A 15,532-nucleotide genomic window follows, 5' to 3' on the forward strand; every position below is an offset into this window, starting at 1 on the left:
CGAAAATCTAAATGGGTCTTTCATCAATTATCATGTTCCTGGCAAGTTCATCTGTGGAGACGCTCCAGCGACATCTGTAGACCGCTGATTTATCTAAGTACTCAAACGCAAAATACTCCAGCTCCTAGGGGGTACCTGGATGTAACTTTGCAGGGTGCGCATGGTACTGACTAAGCAAATTTTCGCTGAATCGAAACCCAACTCACTTCGGCGCGGCGCCGTGCGCAAGAATTTGTTTCCGTTGTCGTTACATCGGTGCTGAGGTGGATGTATTTCGACAAATGCTGTAGGTCAAGTGCACCTTCAGGGCGCGCACCATCGGAGAACTTTCAATGCCTCGACTGTGATTGCGCGTTCGGATCTTCCCTGGACGACATCGCGTAACCCCAGACGTTTCTCCACACGAATTTCAGCCCCCCCTTCGGTTCCATGGAGGCCGTTAGCTATTTGGAGTCACGGATTTAAAATGGCAGTGGGGTAATTTTAGCCTCCCGTCCTCTGCTTCTCTTCCACCATGTCCTCGACGACTCCGGAAAAACGGTCTGCTGATGAGAAGCGAAGCGAGAGCATCTCAGAGGATGTGGCGACTAGCCAGCCCGAAATCGGAGAAGCAGTATCTCGGAGACACATCATGCGGAAGCTGGACATCCATTTGGTGCGGAAATACCATCTCTTCACCGTGCTCGATGCTGACAATGATGGATAGCTCCCTTTTGTGTCGCTGCTCTACTTGTTGTCGTTCCTCGACCGTGCCAATATAGGTCCGTCTGATACATGCTTGTCGATGTATGGTTTGTTTAACCTTTGTGCAGGGAACGCCAGAGTCGCCGGAATGGCGGCGGATGTTGGGCTCGTCGGCTTGAAGTATAATGTCATCGCAGCAGTGTTCTTCGTATGTGAACCAATCGTTGACGCGTGTTCTCTTCTGACTTTTTATCTGAAGATTCCGTATGCACTAGCGGAAGTCCCTTCGTGAGCATCTCGTGTTACGGACAATATCGATCGTAGTGAGTGACTGACAACTTCCAAGGAACATTGCCTTGAAACTCTTCCGACCGTCAATATGGAGTGCGTATTGCATCTTAATTTCTACACCTTTTGTCGTTATAACATGTTTGCTAGTCCCTACCATCATGCTTGCTTGGGGGCTCGTTATGACCTTGATGTGCTTATGCAACACTTACGAAGGTCTCATTATGTGAGTTCGTGCACAGCTGTCCTTTTCTGCTTGCTAATGATTCCCAGCGCCCGTGTCTTCTTGGGCCTGACCGAAGCTGGGCTTTTCCCTGGTGTACGTCTGGCATTTAGAAGTATCTCCTCCTCGTGACTGACATTCTCGAAGATCACGTACTATATATCACTGTGGTGAGTGACTTATGCAAGGATCTAATATATGAAGTGTACTCATGTAAGTACAGGTACCCTAGATCGAAGCAAGCACGACGTGTTGCCATCTTCTTTTCGGCAGCCACTGTCGCTGGTCAGTCTCAATATTATACTTCTCCTACAACGCGGGCTAATAGATTCGCTTTATAGGCGCGTTCGGTGGTCTTCTTGCGTACGCCGTCCCACACTAGACTCATTTGAAGTGTTTACGCTAACTTCTGAGTCAGATTTGGCATCGAGCATATGGAGGGGTATGTCGAGGCCTGTTGATATCGTGGACGCTCGCTTACATCACATGGTAGGCTTGGTGGACTTCATGGCTGGCAATGGATCGTGAGTGCGCACGATCACTTGCAGTAATTGCATTGACACTGGTTTTAGTTCTGTTTAGAGGGCATTCGTGCGTGCATAGATGTCTAAAGCACAATATGACTCTAACTTATGTCTTACAGTCACGGTTCTCGTCGCCGTAGCCTCCTACTTCTATATGCACGACGTAAGTCATGCATCCTTAAGCTGCACATGTAGCTCACGACGGTGTGCTCTCTAGTACCCGGAGACAGCGAGCTTCCTGACCGACGCCGAACGCATCCATGTGGTTAACATGCTGAAGGAAGATTCCAACAGCTTGGCAACTCATTATGACAGGAAGTTCGTTTGGCAAGCTATGCTGGACTACAAGACCTACGTCCAGGTTTCCATCTATATCGGGTACGTCGAAGGTACCGCTGCTGCTAGTGATGTGCTTATGCAATTCAATTATAGGTTGTTGATCCCAGTCTACGCCATCGCTTTGTTCACCCCAACTATCGTCAACTTATTGGGCTTCACTGCTGCGCAGGCACAACTTCTTACCATCCCCCCCTTCGTCGTAGGTTGTCTGTTTACCATCCTTGTCGGCATATACTCCGACAGGTACAACCTACGGGGACCTTTCATCGTCGGCGGATGTCTCGTTGCATTGATCGGATACATAATTCTATACACGCAAACTAAGCCAGGCGTAGCTTATTTCGGCGCCATTCTTGCCGCAACCGGTATCTACCCAACCATTGCTGTAGATCTAGCATGGGCTGGAGGTAACGCCGGAGGTGATGTTAAAAGAGGTGTAGTCATCGCCATGGTCATCGGTATTGGCAATCTCGGAGGGTAAGATTCCGCCTTCGACGACACTGGTTCTGGAGCAGCTGAACCGAGGCTTCCTAGAATTTGCTCCTCATTTATTTACATACATCCTCCAAGATTCTTCTTGGGCCACGGCATCATAATGGGTTTCTTGGGACTATCGTAAGATTGAAGTTTCTCCTCCAAGGCCCAGACTAACGCCACGTTCGCTCTTACAGCATCGTCATGTCCTTGTTTGCGATGTGGGACTATAATAGGATCAACAAACAAAAGGAGAAGCTCTGCGAGAAGGAGGGGATAGACCACAGCCGCCGACAAGAGTTCTCAGAGTTGGGGGATCATAGTCCACTATTCAGGTATGTCTACTAATATCATAACTTTGATATGCTAACGCTTCCCCCTTGCGATTCTGATCTGTCAGATACACACTGTAATTACATGTACTACTCATATCCCAAAAGCGAAGACTTCTACTAGTCTCATCACATTCTACCTTTCTCACTAATTGCTTGACCTGGATTCAGCCCCTCTATTCCCCTATATCCTTACCATAGGGAAGCGCCAGATTCGGTCACGTCGGCACCTTATTCAGATCAGCGCTCAGCGGGATCTGATGCTTACGATGTTCTATACTTCTATCCACACCAGAAAGGTTTCAAATGATATGTCAAAAATGCTTTGACCTTTCCTCTTGTCCTGGCGGAGAAATTTTCGAAACTTCCTCTCGTACGCACTATAGAAGTGTACTAGTCAGTTCGAAGTTGAGTTGTCCTCACTTGTGGGTATAGGTCGGGTCTAACAGTACGAAATCCCGTCTACTTTGAATCAGAACGTCTCTGGAGGAGCTCAATAGTATGTATCTTGTGCTGAAGCTTCAATCATCGGACTTTAACCTGGGTCCGCATACTCACCGGGGATGCACGCGAATCCTGTCTACCTCGTCAGCCCATCACTCCTCCACCGAATCTACGAAGCTCCGGCTAGCCTAAGTTTGTCTGCAAACGTCGACTAGGATTCTTACATCTGTTGATTTTGCTTCGCTTCTTTGACGATACTCCAATTGGACAAGCCGTGTAAGACGACATTACATAGGTAGACCCCAATTTCCCATTCCTTCCCTGCCGCTTCAGTAGCCACTCACCGATCCCTCCTCCTCGAAGTCAAATACACCATCTGGAAGAGACATTTGAGGCAGCATACACCCATTGAAGCTGAGATGTCTCTGCCTTCGACGTCACAAACAACCGTCGCGGAGAAGGATAATGACACATCGATCCGTCGCTCCTTGAGCAATCTATCGAAGGATGAAGAGCAGGCTGTATCACTTACGCCAGCAGACCGTACACGTGTGCTGAGGAAATTGGACCTTCATTTATTGCCCTTCGTGTCATTGCTCTTTCTGTTGGCATTCCTGTGAGTTCTACGTTAATTCGATGGTTCGTTGCGCTGATACGTGAGTTTGAAGCGATCGAAGTAACATTGGTGCGCCATTCACCCTACTTACCTGATGAGTACGTTCAAACGTATATGTAGGCAATGCTCGTGTCGCTGGTATGGCTCGCGACTTGGATCTCCACGGCCTTCGATACAATATTGCAGCAGCAGTATTCTGTGTACGTGCCAACATAGTCGAGCCCTACTCCGATGCTTACCTCGTGCCCCTAAAGATTCCATTTGCGCTTGCAGAGATCCCTTCGTGAGTTCCTCGCCAATCAAACGTGTTTGAGGTGCTTCGAGAATCACTAATATATTGTGTTAGTAATGTCATGCTCAAGCTTTTCAGGCCGTCGAGATGGAGTCAGTATACTCAATTAGAATGCTCGAGATCTCACTGATCTTTGTCTAGTACCTTCTATCATGGTCGCCTGGGGGCTCGTAATGACTCTTATGTGCCTAGTCAACACATACGAAGGACTTGTCATGTCAGCCGCCCCGCTTTGACATGTTGAGATCTGTACTCATCTTCCTTTCAGTGCTCGTGTGTTCCTTGGTTTAACCGAGTCTGGCCTGTTCCCGGGAATCTCTTACTACCTGTCGTTGTGGTATCCTAAGCGTAACTTGGCTGTCCGGATTGCGGTCTTCTTCGGTGCCGGGACTATCGCAGGTTGGTCACCCATATAAAATATACGGATCCGAATGTTACTGATGGCCACCGCCAAACTTAGGTGCTTTCGGCGGGATATTGGCATATGGAATCGAGCACATGGAAGGGTAAGAGCTCAGTGTTGTATCCTCAACGTGTCACTCAAATCGTGGCCCGAGTAGCATCGGTGGCCTCCACGGATGGCAATGGATCGTAAGGGCTCTATCTTACATCTATAATGATTATTTATTGACGTTGCCCTAGTTCTGCCTCGAGGGATTGTGTAAGTTACTAGCCATTCTATTGACAGGGCTTCTATTAAGCTTCTCCTAGTTACCATTCTCGCCGCTCTCTTAACTTTCTTCTTTATGCATGATGTAAGTAATGGTCATTCTGGGTGGCTCTCGTTGCATACGCATCTGCTAATCTGTTGCAGTACCCTGATCAAGCATCTTTCCTCACATCTCTGGAACAAGAACATCTAACACTGATGTTACAAGAAGAGCGCTCTGCCACACAAGCTCAATTCAACAGAGAATTTGTCTGGGAAGCCCTGAAAGATTACAAAGGTGGGCTTCCTGGTGAACGGTTGCTGTCATTTCATAACTTATGAGCTACAAGCGTATTTGCAAGTTGGTATACAATACGGCATCCTTATCACCGCTCAATCAATCATGCTCTTTGCTCCGACCATTGTTAATCAACTAGGATATACAGCGGCTCGAGCGCAGCTCCTCATCGTCCCGATTTTCGTTGCCGGATGTCTAGCAACCGTTATCGTCGGAATACTGTCTGACAAGTACAACTCTCGGGGGCCGTTCATCGTTGGTGGCTGCATTGTATCTATTGTCGGCTACATCGTTCTATACACTCACAAAACCCCGGCTGTGGGCTACGTTGGCGCCATCATCGGATCTATGGGCGCATACCCCTGTGTTCCCATAAACCTAGCTTGGGCAGGCGGAAATGCAAGTGGATCGGATTTGAAACGGGGCGTCGTACTTGCCATGGTCATTGGGCTTGGAAACCTTGGCGGGTACGAATTGACTCGTCTTATTATCATGTTTGCAAGCTCACCCTTCGTTCCCCTAGAATTTGCGCCGCCTTCATTTATTACGATGGACCACAGTTCCACGTTGGTCATGGTGGGACCTTGGACCTTTTATTGCGTTCGCCCGACACTGAATCACTGCTACAGGAACTATAATGGGTTGGCTTGGTCTATCGTGAGTCGTGTCTTTCCTCGCCATGCAACATTCGAGTTGATCCCTACTGCTCCAGCTGCATTTTGAGCCTTGTCGCAATGTGGGACTGCCGGCGTTCTAATAAGATTAAGGAAGCCATCTGCAAGGCAGAAGGTATCGACGAGAATCGGAAGCAAGAGTTCGCTCATCTGGGCGAACAGAGTCCCTTGTTCCGGTACGCAACCCAAATGATATTTCACTGTCTATTCGCTGATCATCCAACTCAAGCTACACTATTTGAGTTGTTTGTTTTGTACTGTACTATGTTGTACTAAAAGTTCGGGACCGCATTTGCTCGCCTGTAAGTCACTCGTCAAGCGTTCAATGCATTATGTTTAGTCTTCTTGTTCGTTCCAAATTCTTAGTACATGTTTCTGGGCCACCATCCAGCGATTCCAGGCCTCGCTACGATTTCTCAGGAACGTTTACTCTGGTCCTCTATTATAATTCTTCTGTCAAGAAAGATACTCGATAAGCGGGGCCACTCGAGTACGGACTTTGCCAATGTATTTACAACCTGGCTGAAGCCTTCCTTTAGATTAAGCGCACATCGTGATATCATATCGTTTGCTCCAGTGAGTCGTCGCGTTGAATACAGATGACACCACATCTTACCAACGCTCGCGGAACTAGTATGTGGGATTTCAATCATCCATGTCAATTAACATCATCAACGGCGCAAGAAGTGGGAGTAGGCCGACTTATCCCATTTTGGCCTGTCACCTGCCACTTATGGGTTTCTTCCGTTTCACCACCTCCATTCCCGAGCGTTGACAATGTATTCAGTTGGAAATAGAAGCCGTGCACGAGGCATGAATAGCGGCAAATGGCACCCACTTGATCTGTATTAATACACCATCACAGGTGAGTAGTAGCTTCTTCCTCGAGCCGGCAATGTTCATCTCTAGCACACATCCGCGGTTCTCAAACTCTCCTTGTCGGACTGAGACGACTCAGTCCGAGTCTTCTTTATCTTCGGAGAAAGTCAAGGATAATATCAAGGACACAGTTCAAGAGGTCCTGCCCGCCATAAAAGATGTTGAGGCCATCAGGGTTAACTACGATGACAAGGAAAGAAGTCGTATATTACGAAAGATGGACCTTCGTCTGCTTCCTTTCGTGTCTCTGCTATACCTGCTCTCATTCTTGTAAGTGCACTTGCCTTGATATCGACACTGAACTAGACCTGCATGCTAATGGCCAACAGGGATCGGAGCAATATTGGTATTTGCCACCCACGTCTCATGACGGAGGGATCTTAAAACAAAGTTAGGTAATGCGCGTGTTGCTGGAATGGCGGAAGATTTGAATCTTGTCGGTCTCAAATATAATGTAGCTGCCGCGGTCTTCTCGGTATGTGCCCCTACAGCCTTCATTGCAAAATGATACTAGATCCTTCCTAGATACCTTACGCCTTGGTTGAGGTGCCATCGTATGTAGCCTTCACCCCATTCCCCATATTTAAAATCACAGTCTTCTTCAGAAATATTGCTTTGAAGCTATTTAGACCGTCCATCTGGAGTGTGTAGAGCAATGAAGGCCTTGCTTTGATGCTGACCGATGCCACAGTTCCATCTATCATGCTCGCATGGGGCATAATCATGACTCTTATGTGCTTGGTCAATTCATATGCCGGTCTTATCGTGTATGTCCAGGACTTTTTCTCAGTATTCTTCATACTGAACAGGATAATAGAGCACGGTTATTCCTTGGGGTGGCTGAGGCTGGCCTCTTCCCTGGTGTAAGTAGGCTTCGTCTGCAGCAACAATCCTCTAAGCCCCATTGCAGATCACATTCTATCTGAGCCACTGGTATCCTAGGAGGAAGTTTGTGCGTCCTTCATACTTATGCAACCAGTCTAGCTTACCAGTGGTTGAAGGCCATGCGGATTGCTATATTCTTCTCTGCAGCCACTATTGCAGGTACGCTCCCAGTTCCCACCCATTCGATTGACTTGCCATAGTAATGCTGTCTAAGGCGCATTTGGTGGGATCCTTGCGTAAGCTTGACTGCACCATTCTCTGTTTTCAATAAATTAATGGGTAATCCATAGATTCGGGATTGAGAAAATGGATGGGTAAGTGATAGAGCTGGCGTCAGAGTTGAATGACTGAACCAGACGTTTTCAGCATCGGAGGCCTTCATGGGTGGCAATGGATTGTAAGTCACAGCGTAGGCTTATATTTTTCAACGTTCTGACGTCTTCCGTTAGTTCTGCCTTGAAGGACTTGGTAAGAATTCGCGGTCCATTTTTCCTGAGAGATGATATTCAGCCCAGAGTGCAGCAACCGTCGTCGTCGCCACACTATCTTATTTCTTCATGTATGATGTAGGTGATATTTACCCTCGTCAAAAGCTCGCTCATATGGATGTTCATCAGTATCCAGAAACTGCATCCTTCCTAACAGAGTCAGAACGCCGACATGTTGTAGAGATGCTGAAAGAGGACTCTCGTAGCCTCGCCACGGGATTTGACAAAAAGTATATATTCCAAGCGATGACGGACTACAAGACATATGCTCAGATCGGAATACACATGGGGTATTTTTACTCCCTCTCTAAAGCTTAGCCAGGACTGACAAATGTTCGTCAGTCTCCTCATCACTGCATACTCCATATCTCTCTTCGCGCCGACGATAGTACATCAACTTGGATTTAGCTCAGCCCAAGCCCAACTCCTCACGGTGCCCATCTTTGCGTGCGGGTGCTGCTCTACCGTCGTCATAGGCATTCTCTCCGATAAATTCAATATCCGAGGCCCATTCATCATTGGGTGTGCGTTGGTATCCATGGTTGGGTACATCGTGCTGTATACCACATCGACCCCCGGCGCAGGTTACGTTGGGTGTATCATTGCCGCCGTAGGAGTGTTCCCAACCGTCCCCGTGGATCTTGCGTGGATTGGTGGAAATGTAGGTGGGACGTTGAAGCGTGGAGTCGCGATTGCTATGGTCATCGGTATGGGGAATCTAGGAGGGTAAGCTTTGCTATCACAATGTGGAATGCTGATGCCGATGGCTTACTTTATTCAAGGCTTTGTTCTGCATTCATTTATTTCGACGGCCCCCGTTTCCACCACGGACATGGTACGTTGATCTACTCTCTCAGTGTTAGTCAGCTCTTCACATACTTGCCAGGTACCATTATGGGTTGGCTGGGCCTTTCGTAAGTTCTCGATGTTTGCACAGCGTTGGATGATTAACACTTTGACAGGATTCTCCTTACCTGCTTCATGATGTACGATTACGACCGCTGCAATAACGTCAAGGAGGCCTTGTGCCAGTCGGAAGGCATAGACGAAAGCCACAGCGACGCCTTTGCGGAGCTTGGTGACCATAGTCCGTTGTTCAGGTCAGCGCACACTCCCCATATTTAGTCCCCTCGACTTATTATTTATATTATCGGGGATAGATATACAACATAAAATCGGAATAGATGATGAGGGTGGGTGTCGCAGGATCGATAATGTGTACAATAGTACACGGTGACAGAGAGTGTGCTACAGACCAAGAAGATCGGTTAAAATATCATAGGAAATGAATGTGACTATGTAGCGCCAGGCTACTCATGGATTCATGGATTGATAGACCAAGACTTAATGCATGCCTAGTTGAGACGCCTTCCCGGGACAGCGCGAATACTATGTTCCACAAAGCGACTGCCTGAGTCAGCCTGCTGGTTGACGCAATCAGGGTAGAAAGGGTTGACTCGAGGATCATCCTTCTTCAGCCTAGGAGTGTCGGCCCTCTTGGAAGGAGCTCGGGGCGCGTGACGAGATGGATATCGAGCTGCTGCTGCTGGCGGAGGCGCGATATGCGGTGCGCTGTAGGGAGGTGGAGGGGGCATCGGTGTCAGGACAGGAGCGTGAGATACAGCGTAACGGTTGTCCGGCGAGCTTCGCTGCATTGGCTGGGCAGAATAAAGAGAGCGCTCAAGAGCTGGGGGTTGCTGATAGTTCAACGTTGGGATGACTGCACCCCCAGGGCTTTCTTGATACTGAGCGCGAACTTGTCTGGTCTCCCGAGGTTGAGTCTAATAACGTGTATGCCACATATTGAGCGCATTCTAGGCAGATAGAGTTGGTGAACATACCGGTCGCTGCACCATTGATGGTTTGATATCAACCCAACCTTGTTCAGCTTTGCGTTTGTCAGCTTCGTATCTTCGCTTGCCAAGTTTGTATGAAATGGGCTTCCAGAGCGGTGAGAGCCAAATGCGTCGGCGGTAGATGAGGAGGATTCCAATTGGGACGACGACTGCCAAGGTAGCCAGAACGTAAATTCCAGGATGGATCGAAGAATCAGAGTCTCCTCTTGGGAAGATGAACGGCGCCATTGCGAGTAAATCAGTATCGGGTCGAAGGGAACGATGAAGACTGGTCAACAGTCGGTGAACGTCGAGGGAGGGAATGCGTGCCAAATGCCACTGTATGCCTTGACTTTATAGAGGCAGGAAGGATTTCAAACCCAGTGAATAATGATATGGCCACCGGAGGACAATGGTCTATATGTCTCACCACGATCCACAACTGGATAGAAATGGCCGAATTCGATTCAAGAAAGAGCAAAGCGAGGCCGAGCACTACACCAAAAGGTAATCGCAATTTCTGCAGTCATAACTTACATATTTTACTAGCACATATTCAGACAACTTTGGCTGTAACATCGACGCCGTATTTCAGCGATCGACTGTACGGGCAGAACTACAGACACGTTGGTGAGTAAAGTAACTTGACGGCTAATGTGTATTCACTCACTTCGTGCGCAGCGTCGACCAAATCCTTCGGGGCTCCCGAGACCTCCAACTCAACACCGATGCCGAATCCGCCAAGTCCCTCCGGTTCGCCGAGGTGGACTTTCGCATTGACTACTGCGTTCGTAATCTTATCCTTTTGACCTGCGCGAGCGGCCACTGCCTGCAGTGCGCCTAAGAAGCAAGCTGGTATAGTGTGAGCCAAAGAGAGCCCATAGGCACGCGTGTCATCTTACCAGAGTACCCCATTGCGAAGAGTTGTTCAGGATTCTCGCCCTGGCCGGTGCCACCCAACTCTTTGGGCGTCGCGAGCTGGAGTTTGAGGCCATTGGATTCGGTCTGACCGTTGCGCCCAGCGCCACTTGCGACGCCAACAGCAGTGTACTGTCATATTATGAACACAAGTTCTTTCTCGTGCCTGGACCACGGACCTTTGTGTCTTTGAGCTTGAGAGGCCCTGAGGTGAGCGACCTCGCATTGCGCGGGGAACGCACAATCGCTGACAAGATGGAACGAGCACCAGTTCGAAGCATGTTTAGGTTTTGTTCTAACGTTGGGCGGGCGCACGAGAAGATGGGAATATATGCGTGGGACGAATGAGTCGGAAGATTCTCGCGCCTCCCGCCTCTTGCCAATTCCAGTCACCTCCGCACTATATAAAGCAAGGTAGCCCCTCTCTAGGCGCCAATCTGCTAAACCATGTCTATGACCAGCAAACAGTACAAGGCTCTCAAAGGTGCAGTGCTATATAAGCCGCCCTGCATCTCTGGAACTGTCCCTCTCCCTCCCGAGGCGGCCACCCTCTTCTTCCATCACGGAGACACTACAGGGTGGGTTCCAGTGGCAAAACCCTATCAAAGAGACGAACGGTTAACTTTAAATGTAGCCGCCTCAGCTTTGCCAATCCTGATAACGCAGAAGTCGAGTTGCTGGCCAAATGCTGCGAGCCAGCTACGTTTGGGCTCAACAAGGAAGATGTATACGACGAAACATACAGAAAGGCTGGCAAGTTAGACATTGATAGCTTCGCGATGAACATCGATCTAGCGCGTCTTGAGTTAGTCGAGGAGATCTCCTCCAGACTGTTGGCTCAGGAACGGCCATTCAAAGCAGAACTCTACAAGCTGAATGTCTACGGTACGGTGGCTCATCAGATTTAACTTCTTTTAACAGTACTAAGCATCGTATAGGTTCTGGTTCGTTCTTCAAGGCCCACAAGGATACCCCGAGGGGAGAAAACATGTTTGGGTCCCTTGTCCTCGTCCTACCTGTCCCTCACAAAGGGGGCGAACTCGTTCTCCGTCAAAACGGCAACGAGTGGAAGTACGACTCCTCCGCTTTGACATCTCAAGATGGCACACCAACCATCTCATACGTTGCCTTCTACGGTGACATCGAGCACGAAGTGTTGCCGGTCGAATCCGGCCATCGTATCACTCTAACGTATAACCTCTTCTTCAAGGAATCACAAATCTGGCGCGCGCCCAACTACGACATTAATTCACATCCATTGAAGATAGAGTTAGAGAAGGCATTGAAGGATCCTATGTTCTTGAAGGACGGGGCCTTTCTTGGTTGGGGACTGCAATACGACTATCCAGTAGAGGCAAGGCCCACTGAAGGTCGCAGACGCCGTAGGAACCGACTCGACGTTGTAGCTGACAACCTCAAAGGAGAAGACGCCTTAATCGCCCAGATGTGCAAGGACCTCAAACTCACGGCAGAAACATATGTGATATTTGAATTCTCCGAAGAACAACCCGACATCGTCCTTAGACACGTCCCGAGCCTCTCAGGCGTGAATGAAGAGGAGATCTATCCCTACCTTTCGGGACTGTCAGATGCAAAACAAGTCATCGATGGGACCTACCAACACAAATTCAGCAAAGACGAAAGCGGAATTGCACCTGAGGTAATTTGGTGGTTAAATAATCCGAAATACGTGAACGCCGAGGTACCGCACATAGGTTGGGGTAACCAAGCCTGCCTTGACTACGAGTATGGGTGCTTTTGTCTGCTAATCATGGTTGATGAGTATGAAGCCAGAATTGGTGATGTCGCCTCTCAAACGTAGCCAAGTACAAATGTCTTATGTTCCTCGAATAACGTGTACCTATACAAAACAATTATCGTATTCAATATCAGATCGATTATACTAACACAGTGGATCCACAACAAATCCAAAGAATTTTACACTAATAAAATATACCATAAGTTATCCAACCCGTGCGCTCACCAAGAAACCCCAAATTGATAATCCCAACAACATCCCGCAAAACAAAAACATCCTCATCTCTTCGCCTGCCGATGAGCGCTCGAAGACCAAATCAAGAACTGATCTCGCTCTTTCAGGGTAGCCGGGTGGTCGAAGGTAGCGCACATAATTCTTCGTGCTCAAAGACACCCCTAGACCCCATGGCCAAACACGACTGCGGTGTTCATGGGCGGCGAGGCTGAGTGGGAGGCCATGATGGTCGCATGTGAGCTTGTAGCTTCCCCTTGCCTCCGCCGGGGGAAGCATTCGGAACAATGGAAACGAAAATGGTAGTGGAAGGGGATGTGTCGGCGGTACAAAGGTCAACGTAAACTTCTCCAATCGCGGATTGGTGGAAGCAATCCGGGCCGCACCGGCGGAAATGTCTTCGTCGCCCGGGTACTTGACGATAGTTAGATGCAGCGATCGAAGCTTTGGGAAGCTACGAATAGTTTTTGCAAACGAGTCCTATATCATCGGAAATCAATAAATGACTGGGCTCAGAAAACAGGCGGGCGGCTCACTAGGTGAAAGGAAGGCTTGTGGGCGCATGTAAGATCTAGGTGTCGAAGGTGGGGGCACGACTGGATGAGGGAACGAAGCAGACTGCCGCTATCATACATTGAATGGAGCACGAAGGAGATTCGCAGATTCGTCAGGGCCGTCATGCTCTGCAACACACTCACAACCGCCAGTGGTGTCAACTCCCGGGTCTGCATCGGATCCCGAAAAGTTACAGATTTGAGAGAAGCATGTAGATGGGGGAGTGCCTGCAGCTGTTCGAGAGTACCGGAGAAATCGGTGAGATGCGTGAAGGCAATGGGGTTGGTAGCGAAGTAGCTGGGTTGAATATTATGTCGAGATAGGCTAAGGCTGCGAAGAGAGTTATGTTCCTCGAGGAAGGATATAAATGGTCGTTTTTCGGAAGCAGACATTGGCCGCCAGTCGACAGTCACGTCGCCCAGATTAAGTTTGCGTAGCTTGGGCCAACGTCCTTTCACCAGGCTGTGAGCGTCCGTGGGAAGGGTGGATATGCCGTCTATTGATAGTTCTTCTAAGTTCGGACATCGGTTAATGAGCATGTCCCAGAATTTCCTAGATGCTGGTTGGTCCTCGTCTAGGAACATATCGACGTGATTATCATAGAATCCGGGTTTCAGAGTTAGGGAGAAGCCCGCCAAATCCACGAAGTCGAAGAGCTACAGTGCTGTGAATAAGCGAGATAAAAGAACAGGGCTAACCGACACACTCACATGGCTGTTAACACTGGGTAAGATAGATCCAATTGTGGTGTGAATGGAGCGCAACCTAGGACAACTACGATCGGAGCGGGTTGTGGGTTACGGGGCATAGGGACACAAGTGGGCGACTTACAACATGCGAAGCGCGAACCACATGTCATCGTTCCCAGGCATCTCCTCGCCGTCCCACACAAACGTGCGGAGTGCGTCGAGGTGTGTCGACATCGCGATTGAACGCACAGCAGCAGAGGCCAAGCCTTCATGGAATCGGGGCCGTTGCGTGCCACTCTTGGCCTCTGGCTTTATTACTAGTTTCAGGATATGCCTCGCGATGTCCGGCCGTCGTTCAAGCATGCCGAGGGTCGTAACACATTGCTCGACAGAGTTGAGCACCAGCGTCGAGTACAGCATAGACGTGAGGTTGCTGTACGCATTCTTCGACTGGAAACGAATGGTCAAAAGGCGGGCTCAATGGCAGAGCGCACATCGCACATACCGTCAGGCTTAAGCTCAAGAGATCTGTGCGAGAATCAAGAGCGCCAGCGATCTCGAGCAGCAAATCCCTGGGCAGCGATGCGAGATTGTGCGGCGAGCGACAGTCGGGCAGCTTGAACCAGGACTGCATGGTGGTCGGGAAGTTCATGGTCGTGTAGATGATTGTCAGTCTTCAAAATTCAGGCTTTAAACATAGTCGCCATCAATGACACTTTGTCATCACGTGCCCCGTGATCGCTTCTCCGAAGTTTCATCGGCTCGGGCACTTCCTCCGACTCCTCCACCTCCCCCGCTCAATAGCCGAGGCAGCCAGTGCAGCACCCCCGCCTCCAGGTTCTACCAGATCAAACCTACTAGCTGCACTGGGAAACGGACATTACCCATCAGTGATCACCCATTAGTGCTCTGTGGTTTACTAGCTAGCAAGGAAACGGGATCAGTATCTGCGACTGCGTTTATCTCCAATGGCCATGTTGCTTTCACAGAAGCTGCGATGGTCTAATATTGCGTGGATGAAGGCACGATCTGCTGAACCGACGCGATGAGACCTCTTCTCACCTGGCCTGATCCCCGTACTCGCCGGCGAACAGTCAGCCGGACTCGTTAACGAACCGACAAGGTTATCTGTTGGTAACGGCAGAGGACCAATCTGTGCCTCAGGTTGAACCTTGATAGGAGCTCGCCGCGAGCTTACATGGTCATTAATAACTTTGCAGTCCATGCTGTAGTCTGCAGCCGACGCCCTGGCTCCAGAGTCATCAAGCCATCACACAGCCCTCATTCTGCGGCACGCGCAAATTTCAGACATACCAAAACGACCGATTGTTGTGTTAGGTTCTCGAGGGCAGTGCCGGTACTTTTCGTAGGAGAAAGTATTTTGGCATCAGGCCGGCGGCTCCTACTATGCGCCGTTGTCAATATTCCTGCACGCCCCTCCTCATTTGTCATTTGC

The 15,532-nt window shown here is 49.3% G+C and overlaps 7 protein-coding genes across 7 annotated transcripts; 4 read left to right on the plus strand and 3 right to left on the minus strand.

Annotated features, from left to right (window-relative positions):
* Positions 1-514: 514 nt before the first annotated feature.
* PC9H_007242 (uncharacterized protein) lies at positions 515-2,945 on the plus strand (the record flags this gene model as incomplete). Its single annotated transcript, XM_036776775.1, has 19 exons — positions 515-655; positions 707-761; positions 813-892; positions 944-972; positions 1,031-1,068; positions 1,123-1,198; positions 1,246-1,291; positions 1,343-1,365; positions 1,419-1,480; positions 1,537-1,558; positions 1,614-1,637; positions 1,689-1,719; positions 1,768-1,786; positions 1,839-1,882; positions 1,937-2,097; positions 2,152-2,535; positions 2,593-2,673; positions 2,730-2,867; positions 2,933-2,945. The coding sequence occupies 19 exons, from the start codon at positions 515-517 to the stop codon at positions 2,943-2,945; spliced, it is 1,467 nt and encodes a 488-aa protein (XP_036630395.1).
* A 782-nt stretch (positions 2,946-3,727) lies between these two features.
* Positions 3,728-6,079, plus strand: PC9H_007243 (uncharacterized protein; the record flags this gene model as incomplete). Its single annotated transcript, XM_036776776.1, has 17 exons — positions 3,728-3,924; positions 3,977-3,993; positions 4,045-4,124; positions 4,179-4,207; positions 4,271-4,308; positions 4,358-4,433; positions 4,485-4,615; positions 4,677-4,722; positions 4,777-4,807; positions 4,859-4,877; positions 4,928-4,971; positions 5,031-5,163; positions 5,216-5,630; positions 5,687-5,739; positions 5,793-5,820; positions 5,876-6,013; positions 6,067-6,079. The coding sequence occupies 17 exons, from the start codon at positions 3,728-3,730 to the stop codon at positions 6,077-6,079; spliced, it is 1,488 nt and encodes a 495-aa protein (XP_036630396.1).
* Positions 6,080-6,732: 653 nt separating this feature from the next.
* PC9H_007244 (uncharacterized protein) lies at positions 6,733-9,214 on the plus strand (the record flags this gene model as incomplete). Its single annotated transcript, XM_036776777.1, has 19 exons — positions 6,733-6,986; positions 7,046-7,062; positions 7,112-7,191; positions 7,242-7,270; positions 7,322-7,359; positions 7,408-7,483; positions 7,534-7,579; positions 7,627-7,668; positions 7,718-7,760; positions 7,802-7,837; positions 7,892-7,915; positions 7,968-7,998; positions 8,051-8,069; positions 8,117-8,167; positions 8,219-8,379; positions 8,498-8,815; positions 8,872-8,924; positions 8,976-9,003; positions 9,052-9,214. The coding sequence occupies 19 exons, from the start codon at positions 6,733-6,735 to the stop codon at positions 9,212-9,214; spliced, it is 1,509 nt and encodes a 502-aa protein (XP_036630397.1).
* A 230-nt stretch (positions 9,215-9,444) lies between these two features.
* Positions 9,445-10,173, minus strand: PC9H_007245 (uncharacterized protein; the record flags this gene model as incomplete). Its single annotated transcript, XM_036776778.1, has 2 exons — positions 9,445-9,870; positions 9,931-10,173. 2 exons carry the CDS (start codon positions 10,171-10,173, stop codon positions 9,445-9,447), a joined length of 669 nt encoding a protein of 222 aa, XP_036630398.1.
* Positions 10,174-10,480: 307 nt separating this feature from the next.
* PC9H_007246 (uncharacterized protein) lies at positions 10,481-11,123 on the minus strand (the record flags this gene model as incomplete). The annotated part of the gene is made up of 4 exons (XM_036776779.1): positions 10,481-10,540; positions 10,595-10,776; positions 10,827-10,974; positions 11,022-11,123. 4 exons carry the CDS (start codon positions 11,121-11,123, stop codon positions 10,481-10,483), a joined length of 492 nt encoding a protein of 163 aa, XP_036630399.1.
* A 166-nt stretch (positions 11,124-11,289) lies between these two features.
* PC9H_007247 (uncharacterized protein) lies at positions 11,290-12,664 on the plus strand (the record flags this gene model as incomplete). Its single annotated transcript, XM_036776780.1, has 3 exons — positions 11,290-11,420; positions 11,486-11,727; positions 11,781-12,664. The coding sequence occupies 3 exons, from the start codon at positions 11,290-11,292 to the stop codon at positions 12,662-12,664; spliced, it is 1,257 nt and encodes a 418-aa protein (XP_036630400.1).
* A 141-nt stretch (positions 12,665-12,805) lies between these two features.
* PC9H_007248 (uncharacterized protein) lies at positions 12,806-14,728 on the minus strand (the record flags this gene model as incomplete). Its single annotated transcript, XM_036776781.1, has 5 exons — positions 12,806-13,312; positions 13,369-14,043; positions 14,098-14,161; positions 14,219-14,526; positions 14,582-14,728. The coding sequence occupies 5 exons, from the start codon at positions 14,726-14,728 to the stop codon at positions 12,806-12,808; spliced, it is 1,701 nt and encodes a 566-aa protein (XP_036630401.1).
* Between the last annotated feature and the right edge of the window lie 804 nt (positions 14,729-15,532).

The sequence above is a fragment of the Pleurotus ostreatus genome (genome assembly GCF_014466165.1).
Source record: "Pleurotus ostreatus strain PC9 chromosome Unknown scaffold_5, whole genome shotgun sequence".
In the NCBI taxonomy this organism is placed as follows: domain Eukaryota; kingdom Fungi; phylum Basidiomycota; class Agaricomycetes; order Agaricales; family Pleurotaceae; genus Pleurotus; species Pleurotus ostreatus.